Source organism: Corvus kubaryi, unplaced genomic scaffold (genome assembly GCF_017639235.1).
Source record: "Corvus kubaryi isolate FWS band 111438036 unplaced genomic scaffold, C.kubaryi_AGA036_p1.0 split3-73, whole genome shotgun sequence".
Classification (NCBI taxonomy): domain Eukaryota; kingdom Metazoa; phylum Chordata; class Aves; order Passeriformes; family Corvidae; genus Corvus; species Corvus kubaryi.
The window spans coordinates 29,694,092-29,707,424 of NW_024582091.1; the positions used below are offsets into that span (position 1 = coordinate 29,694,092).

The following is a 13,333-nucleotide window of genomic DNA, read 5'->3' on the forward strand; positions in this document are numbered from 1 at the left end:
ATTTATAATGTTAATAATGCCATTATAAGTAAATTATGAAACACTTTACACCAGTAAAGAACCATCACTCCTCACTGTGAAGATATTCAATTAACTTTCAACTGAAATATGTGACCCCAGACTTCCTGGGTTTGATATTAAAGGACAACTGAAAGCAGGCAGATTTATTATACTAAAACCAAGTTGCTAACTTCAACTATGATATAACCAATTTGCAAAAGAGCTAAACTGTACTCACAAAAATAAAAATAGAGCTCCATTTGAAACAGGGTGGTGCATCACCACCAACGCCCTTCTGTCTCTGGTTTGAATGATGTACCACAGCAGGGCTTCCAGGGAACAAAAAAACCAAACTAAGCCAAAAAACTCTCCCTGTCTGGGGTCCTGCTTAAAGCCAAGCACTCATCTATGCTAAACAATTATTGTCAAAACTGAATCACACATAAGTGTTCAGTTAGGCTGAGCTTCTGTATTTCTGCTTGCAATTTCCAAATCAGGAAAAAGCACATGCTGTCAGTTGCATCCACACAGAAAGCCTGATGCTGGATGCTCGTACACTTGACAGCTTAATCCTTTCACATCCAGTAAATCCTTCACTTCCTGGATGCACAGAACCTACTCTGTATATGCACTATGTTGTCACTTCTCAACACAGGAGAGTATACATAAGATAACCTGTAAAGTAGCATCAAGCTGCTACTCTTATCCAAACAAAGAGAAAGCGTTCTCAAAAAATTCACTTAAATAGTTTCCAGCCACAAAAAGTGGGAGGGGAAGAAAAAACGTGGAAGTGTGTTTCAAATGAAAGATAAATACTTCAAAATATATCGTAATGATAAATTTCAGAGATGAACTTATATATGCCAGATCTTATTTGGGAAAAAAAAAAAATCCTCTAACCCACATATTAAAGGTTGGGAGAGACTTGAAATACAGAAAATTTATTTCAGTTTAAGCACTGAGAAGAAAGATGATATTGGAAAGCACTCATCATACACTATAAACTGAATACCAGCTGTGTAACAGAATTATCAAAACCATATATATTGAAAGTGTAGTTTTAAAAATACCTTGTACAAAAGAAAATCATTCCAAGTCAAACACCCACAAGAAATATGACAGCCCTCGCTATTTAGGTTTTTTTACGACGAAGAAACATTGCTGCAGCAAAAGTGACACATCCAAAGCAGCTGCCTGAATAAGTTCCCATTTAAGTTCCTGTTTAAAAAAAGGCAGGGAGTCAGCAAGCAGCTCCCTTCACTACCCCACTGAAGCATGCCACTTGCCAGATTCCCTCATCCTGTGGTTGAGCAGGTGATCTCCCTGGCACTCAGATCCTTTCACAAAAGGAAAGGTGCTGCTAGGAACAAGTTTAGAGGAGCCACTGCCTGTGTCAGAAGGCACATGGGACCAATCAACTCGTGAGCTGCTGAGTGACACCATGAGTCCTGCCTCTGAGACTTTTGTTATTTTTTTCCCTCAACCTACTTCAATTGTTTCCACAACTTGGTCACAGACTCGGACAAGTTGCCAGAGATCTACAAGCACGTCCCACAGCCCGGAGCAAGCTCCTCTGCGCTTCACTAAGTCACACCTGGGGTAAGGAACCTCTCTTCTGTGTAATGCTTTTAATTCTTGCAGGAAGGCATGCTGTAGCTGTACTTTTCTACAAAAAACTCCTCTACTCAAACTAACAGCTGGTTTTAACTGTTTATCAAAAATATGAAAATGTAGGCATTACAGCTCTAAGTCAAAAATGTACTGCTGTGTGGGGGGAGTCTTTCAGCAACACTAAAGGCAACAGAATTTCCTACATGTTCATGAGACACCGGCTGTCCTTGGGTAGATGATTTATACAGGTGGTATTACACAAGAAGGTGAGAAGGTTTCATGTCTCTCACACCTTTGTCTTTCCTTTTAAATTTAATACCTTTTGATTGTTTTTTCTTTTGTCTGTTTGGTTTTTGGTTTTTAATCCAAAATCTACAAAGAGAATAATTCACTTAAAAGTTTTGTAGAGGCTTTTCTTTTCCCAAAGCTGCCTATTCACAGTCCAGCAAGGGTAAAGAAGCCCTTCCACCATTAACTCGGAAAAACATTTTTCTGATCTAACACATTGAGAGAGCAAACCTTTTTTTTGCTGTATGATGAAAAATTACCCTTAATTTAAAAATTTAAGTGATTTATAGTAGCACTACAACTAAAATTATACCATGTTACTCTAAGTGCAGTTCAAGCTACAGAATCCATGTAATGTTTTTGCTTTGACATCCATTAAAAGTTTATTTTCTCCTGTTGTTCATTGTAACTAACACACTTATCCTAGATTGCTTCTAATAACAGATAAATAATTTAGCTAGGACTTGTAACATCATGAACTGAGTTTCAAATGCAGAAAATAACCCATTTATTTCTAAGGGAAGCACAGATGTGTTGTACAATGAAATACAATCCCAGCTTTAAAATCACTGACAAAAAAGTGCATCTCACACAGAAATATGTCACATAGAGAACATTTAATATTTACATTTACAAATATTTTTAAAAGAAATATGATTCATTAATATGTATGTGTCTAAGGTACTTATGCTCTTTCCAATCACATTCCCCCCTTTCATCAATTCACACCTTACTACTCACATCTATATGGTTCTGGTTATAGAAGAGACAAACTTAATATAGACTTTAATTTTGTGAGGTGTGTTTTCCCTGTTAGTGAAGAGATACACCTAATTCCTTTTCCTATTAGTGACTGGTAGGCATCAGGCAAAGATACATGCAGGTGCTTGGTTTTGTGCTCAGCAGTTCTGCGCCAGTTTTGAATATTTAAGTGATAGAAATGTCTGGACATGCTGTTACTCCTAAGGCAAACAATCTGTTACAGAGCTCTCTAGAAGCTGGTTTCAGTAGGCAGAAGCAGCACTTCAGAGCTCCCAGTGCCTACAAGGTGCAAGAAGATTTCAAGACAGATTTTTTTTCAAGGCTGAAGTTATACATAAAATGTATTTTCAAGTGAAGAGAAGCATTAAGGTTTATTGTACCACCCAGAGAATCTTTCTCTTCTACCACAAATATTGCATATACAGATCTTTAAAGATACAGACTTTATGCATACACTCATAGATTAAACATAGACACGGACACTTAACTGCTGTAGGCAGCTCTTCAGCTGGAATGCATCCCATGGCTACAGCAGGTTAGCTGCCCCATCATCTCAATTTTATCCTGTCAGAGTTCAGTAATTTAATGTAGATGAGAGAGTGGCTCAGCTGTTAAATTAAATTTTAGAATTTCACACTTATAACATCCCGTGTCACAGACATCCAAACCCTGAAAAACAAGAACCTACAGTCATGACAGAAGCATGTGCTACAGGGCAGGTGATAAGTATTACAAATCAATGTGAAATTAGGCATTTAATTTACAGCAGACACTTTTCTTTCTTGTTCTTTTTTTGCTACTTATTTGTCAAGATGACGATGCTATTTTTATTTGTATTTAAGAGAGATTAAGATTTATGTATATACCACATTTCTATTTTTAAAAGCTGCATTTATTTCTCATCCTCTGAGGAAGTAAGGAATATAGTGCCTCCATCATACAGCAGGAAACTCACTGAAATCAGTTTGTAACTGGTAGCGTACAGGTGATTGTCACTACTTTTTTAGACCATCATCAAACAAAAATGTATGGGATACATCCACAGAACTACAAAAGTAACTTTTTATTTGCTTTAAGAATAATTTGATTTAGGAATAGAAAAGTACCCCAGGTGGAGAAATAAAAAATCCTGCAGGGAAGTAAAGTTCTGTTCCCTAAAACTACAAGACACGTTAGAACTGAAAACTGCTTTTGGTTTCTGGAGATTGAAAAAAGCCTTAACAAGACTTTCCTGGCATCAAGTAACTTCTTGGAAGTTGAATTTATCTATTTTATCCTTCTCAATCAATGCCACATCCTTGTTTCCTGAGCTGCTAGAAGGTAAAAAAAATTTGGAACATCCCCTTCTCCTTCTACCTTTTATACATGCTAGATGTATTTCAATTTTTACTTTAATTCAGACTGCACTTAGACCATTCCCTGTTAAAGGGACATTATGAACAACCAAAGCTAAAACTCAGCATGAAAACAACTTGTTAGGTACTCAGTGAAGGCAGCAGAGGATGTAGTTCATTTCCCAGAATAAATTTACTGCATAAAAGGCAAATCACACCAACAGACTGGTAATGGTATACAGTTATTTTATGTCTTATTTTGATGAGGGGAGCCCATGAGTATGGAGACCAAAGCACCTGCCCAAGATCCCACTGCGTGGTCCTGCAGCAGCTGCAGGGAATTTAACCAACTTTAAAACTAGCCCAAAGCACTAGCTCCCAGGCTACTCTAATGGACCAGCACACATAGAAGTCCCAGCTATCCACAAGATATATGGATAAATTCCAAAACCCAAAATGACTGGTGTGTTCAGCTATTGACCAATGTAATTCCTTGTTACTACCTACACCATTCACATTCTCATGGACTTGATATACAAGTAGAGGTTCTTACTGTTGGTCTTGCTTCTTGAACATCAAAGCTACTCAGAACGAAGACTGTATAAACAATTTGTAAGAGGGGGAGGAAAAAAAGAATCTCAAGTGTGAGCCTTCCCCTATGCTCTCTGAAACACAGATGACACTTCAGTACAAAACAGACATGAGTTTGCTTTCCTGTTACCAGCACCTATCAAACTATGAGCTGAACTGTTGCTTCTTTCCCCATTCCAAGGAAATGTTTTCTCCCTACGATTGAAAAATGACATTATGTGCCACAAGTCAGTGTCTAAATCTTCAATCAACATAACTTTATAGTACTTTTTCCATCACTATGTTTATGGTTAGTAAGATGTCTTTTCAATGGATAAAAGTGAATTACTGGGGTTTTGGGACATGTCATTGTAAATATCTATGCAATAGACTTATGCAACATAACTTTTTAACAGTGTTCCTCAGGGCTTCACTTGGTCATGTGGAACTGCAAGAATTCAAATAAGTCAGACCTCTTCTATTCCACTGATATCACTGCTGCATTTAGTGAACATATGACAGGAAACAGGCTGTGGCATTTCCAAGGGAGCCAAATTTATCCTGTGTGACTTCAAAGGATAACGCAGTTGCACCAGGAATGAGCATGGCCCACAGTTCTCACTCTGGTCACATACCCCCTCTCATTGTGAAGGGCACCCAGGAACAAAGATAAAAATAACCTAATACAAATCAGGGAAACAGTCATATGTCAGTGAAGTGGGAAGCAATAACTGTGATCAGTGACTCATTCTAAAGTATGGGGTATAGGGAATTCCCTACATAGTAACATACAGGGTCAGCCACCAGACTTCTTCCTGCAGATTCACTCTGTGCCTAAGACAAGCCTTGCACATGCATTAACAGCACTGATAAAACACAACTGCACAGCAATGCAGCCAACTGTTCCTCTTGTGTGATGCTCAGCCTTGTCGCACAAGTAACATTTGTGACTTCTAAAATATCAAATATAACTTGCCCTTTTGCTGCACTTTTGTTTCAAGAAGTGGTGTGTGCATATGCACAACTCTTCTTTATATTGGCCTAAAACACGGGGGATTGAACAGCAGAGAGCAGCTACTATTTGTGACAATGATCAGTCTTTGTTCCTGTGTAATTATTTTCCAAGCTGTCCATTTTGACCTTGACAGCCACCCATATGCAGCTGTGTTACTGAATCTGTTTCTCTTTCTGCAGACTTTAGGTGGGTGACAGAGCCATGGAGGATTAACAAGCAAGGTATGTGTTTATTAGTTGAACTTGAGCACTCGTAAAGATAAACTTGTTGAAATACAGACACAGAATTGGCTTCCCTTGCTTACAAAAAAACTTACCACACAGATAGGCGCATTAGGTTAAACAACACATAGATGTTTCAAAAACTTCCAAAAACATATAAACTATTAAATCAAGAAACTCAAATTAGTCTATTTTGTCCTTCCTTCCTTCTCTACAGCTTTTTCTAGCTGTAATAGGTATACAGATTTTAACTTACGCTACCTTCCATTTTTTAAGATCCCTTTGTATCTATCAGCTGTCTGGTCACCTATGTCCAAATACCTATTTTGATCTTGCATCTGTGATGCCCAACCAGCTAATACTGCTTTTTATGGAAGCACTTCAGAGCCCCAGGGCCTTGCCCCTTGAGTCATGCAAGTGAAACATATGCAGCAACACAGCAGTGCAGGTGCCAGCAGTTACACTGCAGTTACACCTAATGCAGTGCACATGAAATGGAATGTACATTTATTGTGCATGTACACAGGTACACATCAATGCTGTTCCAATCCTTCTTTGGACCCCAAGGAAAAATACCAATCAGGAAAGATAAATGTTGCTGCAGCAGGTCACACACAGCTCAAAGACCGAGAGTTGCACACACCTGGCATTGAAAAAATGCCATAAGATGCTGTGATGAAGTCACCTGCAGGAAATGCTGTTCTCCGGGCAGTGTCTGTCACACAAGCTGGTTACAGGAACTCTCCTCTATCCGTGTAAATCCGTTAGTGGTTCATCTACCGGGACTTGTCTGCAAGAAGATAAACAGTCTAATGCTCTCCAGCCTGTACTGGCCTGGGAGAATGAATGTGAATTCAGCCAAGAGACTTGAAAATTCCTGTGCATGTCTTGCTTTTACAGCACTTGGGATAGACGGTGACCAGCAAAGAGCTAAGCAGGATATACTTAGCAAGCACTTTAACTGCTTAAATAGATGAAAACAGGTACAGCAAAAAGTCAAACAAAGATGAAAAATTATAGTCACTACAAGAGTACATTCCTGGTGTATGTTTTGTTTGCAATGAAGTTAAGATCAACTACAGCTCAAAAGATCATAACAAAATCTGAAGTTCAGTTTTAGAAGGAGATGTCATCACATGGAATCCTCTAAAGGTATTAAAATAACCATGTGCAATCTGATTGCTTTTGAAAGTCTCTCTTAAATACCACCACTGCCACTGAAAACACATGTATTCTGTTCATACAGTACCATTTGACTCTACAGCCCAATATGGAGGGATTAAAAAAGGAAGAGCCTGAAAGACACTTTTGTTTCCTTGTAAGGTTTTTAGATTTTAGCCACATATAAAGACAAATTCATAGGTAACAAAGTATCTCTGATTCAGTCAGGATCATCATGTAATTTGGGCAGCAGACATCTAAGCAATTATTTTCCCTTATGTTGCATACATAATTTCACTGATTGCAAAGCAAAAAAACTAAAGCGGTGACAAGGAGAGGCCTTCTGTGAAAAATACAAACACAACGTAAATTCATAAAACATTTAGGGGCAAGCGCAGCTTTAGGAACAAAGTTTGACAGATGCATATATCAGCATTATTTTAAAAACCAAGTTTTCACATTGTGACAGCACCTACATTCAGAATCCAACTCACCATGAGCTAAACAAGCATATAACAAAGCTAGCTTCTTGCCACGGAAGGGTACAGAAGGGTTTTACAATGCAACTACTTACTTGGAGTTTTAAAACAACTGATACCCGGTCCTTCCATCTGCCACTAAAGAAGAGGAAAATGCACTTTAAATGTAACACTCACTTAAGAGAAAAAGTTGTGTAAATTCTTTGTTTTGTTCCTCATAGCAGTCCTCTGCCGTTGCACCCACATTTGTAACACATTGTCCTACATGCATAAAAAAAGATTTAGCCCTTACTCTGTCTTGTCTGTCGAGAACTATGCTACTAAAATTCCCTACAGCAGTGATGCAACAGCTTTTAATTGCCCACCATACAGAACTTTTACTTTGAATGGATATATTTCAACAAGATTTCTTTTCCTCCCTTCCAGAAAAAGGTACTGGTAAATCAGATTATCTGCCCTGTCAGAACCAGCCAGCAGGACTATCCATATCTCCTGACTGAAAGGTCTGTGACCTTACTCTTATCATCAAGCTTTCACGTGTGCATGAACAAATAAAGCAGAGGGGTGTGTGTGGGACGGCAATCAGCCATGGCCTTTTCACAGACTGTGTGAGATAGAGAGTTTAGGATCTAAAGCAATAATCTGGGCAAAACCCAGATACCCACAATTTCCATAGTACAGTTACTCAACACTGCTAAGAAGCAGGTGCTCAGTAGCCTTCAGGAGAAGCACAATACAGCACAAATCTAAACTTAAAACCCCAAATTTTTAAAATCCTGTTTTTATCTAAAAACACTGTAAAGGCAATCTATTTGTTTCAGACTTTTTAGAACTGTAAAACAATCTCCATTTGCACTCGTAAAAACACTTCTGCACTTCTAATTCTCTGCTTTCCTGCTTTCCAGCTCCGCAAAGGCTGTCTAAAACAAAAAGAGAAGATATTAGGCACTTCGCACTGCTCCTGACCACTGCTCTTCTTTCCTGCACTCCTAAAACCTCTGATTTGTCCCCTCTGCTTTCTTGTTGCCATGGAGAAGGTTCAACACATAACCCGCTCTGCTCTGAGGAGAGCCTCAACTATTGAGGTCAACCCACAAGCACGACAAAGGCTCCAAGAGCTCTTTGTGAATTTCTGCCTGATTTTAATTTGCCTCTTGCTGATCTGTATCATTGTGATGCTTATCTGAAGTTCCAGCACTTCTCTGCACTGTCCTCTAGGAAAGTCACCCCAGGGGGAAGAGAGACCTACACCTGCAACTCCCAGTGCAAGGATCCTCATGTGACAGGGGCTAGCACTTGGACTAGAGGGTGTGCCAACCGGTGCCCTGCTATCTTACTGCCTGCTACATGTATTAAAGCCACGTTTTCTGTGCAGAACAGTGTTTAGAGCCTGTAGTTACAAAGCTGTGCATGACTCAATTTGTCAGTCTCAATCAAGAGCGTGGGGTAAAGTATGGGCAAATCAGATTATCTGCTCCCATCAGTAACAGCCAGCAGCTGGTAAATTCAGTGTTTTAGTTAGATAAACACCACCACCACTTTTTGGGGGCCTAAGTGTTTTCAGGCTTCTCTAAAAATTTTTAAGCGCTTGGAAGGCTTCCAAATTTGGACCATTCCTGCTCAAAGAGGAGCTTACAGGTACACGGCCCTCAACACATCTTGGGAAAATTTCTGCTCTGCTTAGTTCAAGGTGCTGCATTTCCGCATTATCACCTGAAGGCATTCAAATTGTTTAAGTGTTTTTCAAAGGAATATGAAAATAAACCAAAAATCTCTTCTAATCCAGAAAGAAAAACTATTTCATATGTTTTTCTCCCTATTTAAGGGATCTTATATACGTGACATCTGGAAAGATTTTTCATTATGTTTTGCAGAAAAAAATTGACACTACTGTAACTGATATCAAAAATTCTGTTTTCCACAGTCATTTAACTGACATGACAACTGGCACAACTTGGATTCTCAGAGTTCTTAATATTTGCCTTTAGACAACTTAATTAAGGCCTGTTCTAATTTATGTAATAATTTCCTTAGTTTAAAACTACAAAAACCTTGGAATATGCCAATGTCACATGAGGTGACTTATATCTAATGTGGCAAAGAGAAAAGCCTAGATCACTATTACTGCTGTGACTGAAGTGCATCCATACAAATACAAGTAACATCTCCACCTTCAGCTGCAAATTCCTGCTAGAGAACATGCAAGTAGCTTCCTAAAATAAATGACAGATAAAAAAGTAAGTTATAAAGAATGATGCACAGGAGGGGAAACCACTGCAGAAACATCTTTCCAACACGTAAACCATAGGCTATATACACAAAAGACGACACTTCTACTCCAGCAATTGTGAGTAACAAGACTGAGGAGAAAACTTCCAACCCCATTACAAGTAAAATTCCTAGAAATTTGATACATTTTTCAAATTTAAAGAAAGCTCAAGAATCAACAGACCAAGGTCAGACAGACATCCATTTTTAAAAGAGATAGCCTTCTATTCCATTCTATGTAAACATTCTTACTGACGAATACAGAAAATCAAAACAAGCTTATCTTGTATTCTGCTTTTAAGACTTAGTATTTCATGAGTAGAAGTTGACAATGAACAGCTGAGTAGGAAGGGAAGAAATCTTTGAAAGAATTCTGTATTCATTGAAATGCAAGCAAATCCAGTGGTGATGAATTTCCTATCTGGTGAGTAGGTATGTTGAGACCAGACTCCGAAATAAGGTTAACAGCTAGGGGAAATTAGGATAGTTACTGCATGACGATTAGGGCAAGCACTGGTGAGACTGGCAACACACCCCCACACTTGCAAGATAGTATATGAGCATTACTGATTTGAACTGTCAGTGTAAATCTCAATTTCCATTTCATACATTCTGACCACTCTCACAAACACATGAGATTTTAGCAAGCGTATTTCCCCTTTTAATCCTACTTCATTTTCTTGTTTTCTCAAATCTGTATTTTTGTGATGGATAGAGTTTCTAGCTTCAGCTTGCTTTGGATGTGTTTCAAGAGACTTCAACTGGAAATAGACAACAGTTTTGAACAGTACTGAACATTTGCTGAAGAAAAAAGTGTTAAGAGTAAAGCATCAGCTTTTATATTCTGAGGACATGTTTGGATTATAGGTTTCACAAGCCAATAATAAAAAGGAGTCAGAGTAAAGCATTGCTAAAAAACATAGCTCAATATAAACAAACCCTCCACCTTCCTCCTATGTACCTGAAAACCCATAACTTATTTTAAAACAATAACCAAACAAGAATAAAGCCAAATTATCAATAAACTGGAAGCCCTATGCAATTTTACAGCAATGCAGATATATTGCCTATACTGTTTGTCTTAGGCTTCTGTTGATCAGAAAATCTGCTACTATCCTCGATATCACCAATTGTCAACTGAACCCAGAGATTTTAAAAAAATCCCCTTTTGTACATAGTACAATCTTCTTTGTAGACTTATATAAGCTTTAAAAATAATATCTACTGTATTTTTATTTAATAAAAGGACTGCTTGAAAAATATTAATGCATAAAATATATCCAGTTCTGTTTAGAAAGAAGCATCCATTCTATTACTTACTTATTACAGTTATGTGAAAAAAATCTAGTCATCACACAGCTTTCTAATTCTCTACATCTCTGTTTATTCCGTTTTGGTTTTCAAGAGTAGTCTTCGCTGTTTTGCGATCTCCAGGTCACTTACACGCACCTGATTCCCACTCAGTAGGTAGAGCTTTTAAGTTTGTAAGTATTCCCAATGAATTTTATGCAAGTGTAATCAAAAAGTTCACCACTTTTATGACCCATAATAAAAATTGCAAATATGTACAGCATGTACCTTGGATTAAGTTTTCAGTTCTCTGTTCCACTCCACCCAAGCCTAAATCTTTTTCCAAAGGTCATCTTACACGCTAATAGTGAATAAAGACAGCTAAACAGGCAACAATCTGCTATTACCTTTCATCCAAAAAACAATAGTGACCAACTTCCATGGCAATTTTATACTGAGAAGTAGCTGAATCAGGAACCAAAATATGCTGGTTTTAAAGACGTGTTTCCTCAGCCAGATCCTCAGCAAAAATTGATATAATAAGTGATTCAGTAATTGAATAATTGATATTATTCTCTAAGTGAAAACACAACCCACTTAAAAACAGAAACTTTGCTCTGACCAAAACTAGTCAGTAAAGTATTTTAGAAGGCAGCAGATACTCATGTTTCTTTATCAATTAAGCAACAACTTCCCTTCCAAGCAGAACCGAAGAACTCAGTGGAAAGACAAGAGTAAAACAGCCTTAAACAAAATTATTCACATACCATACACAAAATGTTTGTCACCCACCTAGCACAAAGAATTTTTTTGTAAGTTTTCCTACAGCTACACCAATGGCCAATGGTACAACTAGGCCAGTGGTATCCTAGGACGCACTAGGAAGAGCATTCCCAGCAGGTCAAGGGAGATGATCCTTCTCCTCTACGCAGCCCCAGTGAGGCTGTACCTGGAATGCTGTGTCCAGTTCTGGGCTCCTCAGTACAAGAGAGACATGGAGCTCCTGGAGCAGGTCCAGCAGAGGATGACAAAGATCATTAAGGCACTGGAGTATTTCTCTTAAGAGGAAAGGCCGAGAGAGCTGGGCCTGTTCAGCCTCAAGAAGAAGCGACTGAGAGGGGACATCATCAATGCCCATCAGTATCTGAAGGGGGGTGCCAAGAGGATGGAGCCAGGCTCTGCTCAGTGGTGCCAAGCAATGGGACAAGAGGCAATGGGCAGAAACTGATGCACAGGAAGTTCCACAAGAATGTGAGGAAGAACTTCTTTACTGTGCAGGTGACTGTGCACTAGAACAGGTTGCCCAGAGAGGCTGTGGAGAGGGAGATGTTCAGACACCACCTGGACACAATCCTGTGCCTTGTCCTCTAGGATGATTCTGTCTGAGCAGGGAGACTGTAGTGCCTTCCAACCTTATCCATTCTGGGATACATAGAAAACAATAATCATGAAAAATGTATATACTGTTTAAAGTATGCTGAAACATACTTTATCTATATCCTCTCTGCCAAAATTAGAGCAGAGTAATTGAACACATTAATTTAGAGAGTGTTTTTGTTTATATTTGGAAGCATACTAATACACTATAGGTTACAGACCAGATACCTGTATTTGTATGGCTATTAATGAGTAGTGCCTCACAGAATACAATTGGAAAATTATTTGTGAAATCCTGCAAGATCCAGAGATATCTTATTTTAAAACAAATGTAGTCCTTTTAGCTTTGACCTCCATGATAGGGGGAAAAAAGAGAAAAAAAACACACAAAAAACCAGAACATATTTATAAGTATTCCTTTAAAAATTGATACCTCAATATGAACCCTGGTAATTTAAATTATTTAACATAGGCCCTATATTTACTGTAATATCTGACTGATTGCTTTATAAGTCTTTTTTTTTAAAGGTAAAATAATGCCAGAAGTTACATCTTTGTATCAGTATAAAACTATAAAACACTGCCCTCTTGTGATCGTCCCTAAAAATGTAGCTGATTATTAAAATGAAGTTTTGGCAACTGTTTGCAGTGTTAGGGCTGAGTGGGTCTATAGGTTACTTTCATTTATGTATATATATTTCTATAAATAAAACTCAATTGTTAAGTTATTAATGCTAACATAAAATAAGTAATTGCATATGTGCTATAAAAGCACCAAGGATGCATCCTCTGCCAGTTCCATCCAGATTCTTCATAAGGTGTTTGCAAAAGTGCAGTGGACCTTACACAGCACATTGCTGGCTAAACACGACTGCACTGCACGATGCCAAACCCCAGAAGGGTAGGAAATACTTCTATTAACAGAGAAACATTTTGCCCAGATAAGAAAGGGGTCGC

At 38.3% G+C, this 13,333-nt stretch overlaps 2 protein-coding genes across 3 annotated transcripts in view; one reads left to right on the plus strand and one right to left on the minus strand.

The window, feature by feature from the left end:
- Positions 1-13,333, minus strand: part of CEP85L (centrosomal protein 85 like) — a 137,666-nt gene that overhangs the window by 42,071 nt on the left and 82,262 nt on the right. The window lies entirely within an intron of this gene.
- On the plus strand, positions 1,297-10,862 carry PLN (phospholamban). Its single transcript, XM_042016110.1, has 4 exons — positions 1,297-1,599; positions 5,760-5,801; positions 7,868-7,944; positions 8,347-10,862. The coding sequence occupies exon 4, from the start codon at positions 8,470-8,472 to the stop codon at positions 8,626-8,628; it is 159 nt and encodes a 52-aa protein (XP_041872044.1). The 5' UTR covers positions 1,297-1,599; positions 5,760-5,801; positions 7,868-7,944; positions 8,347-8,469; the 3' UTR covers positions 8,629-10,862.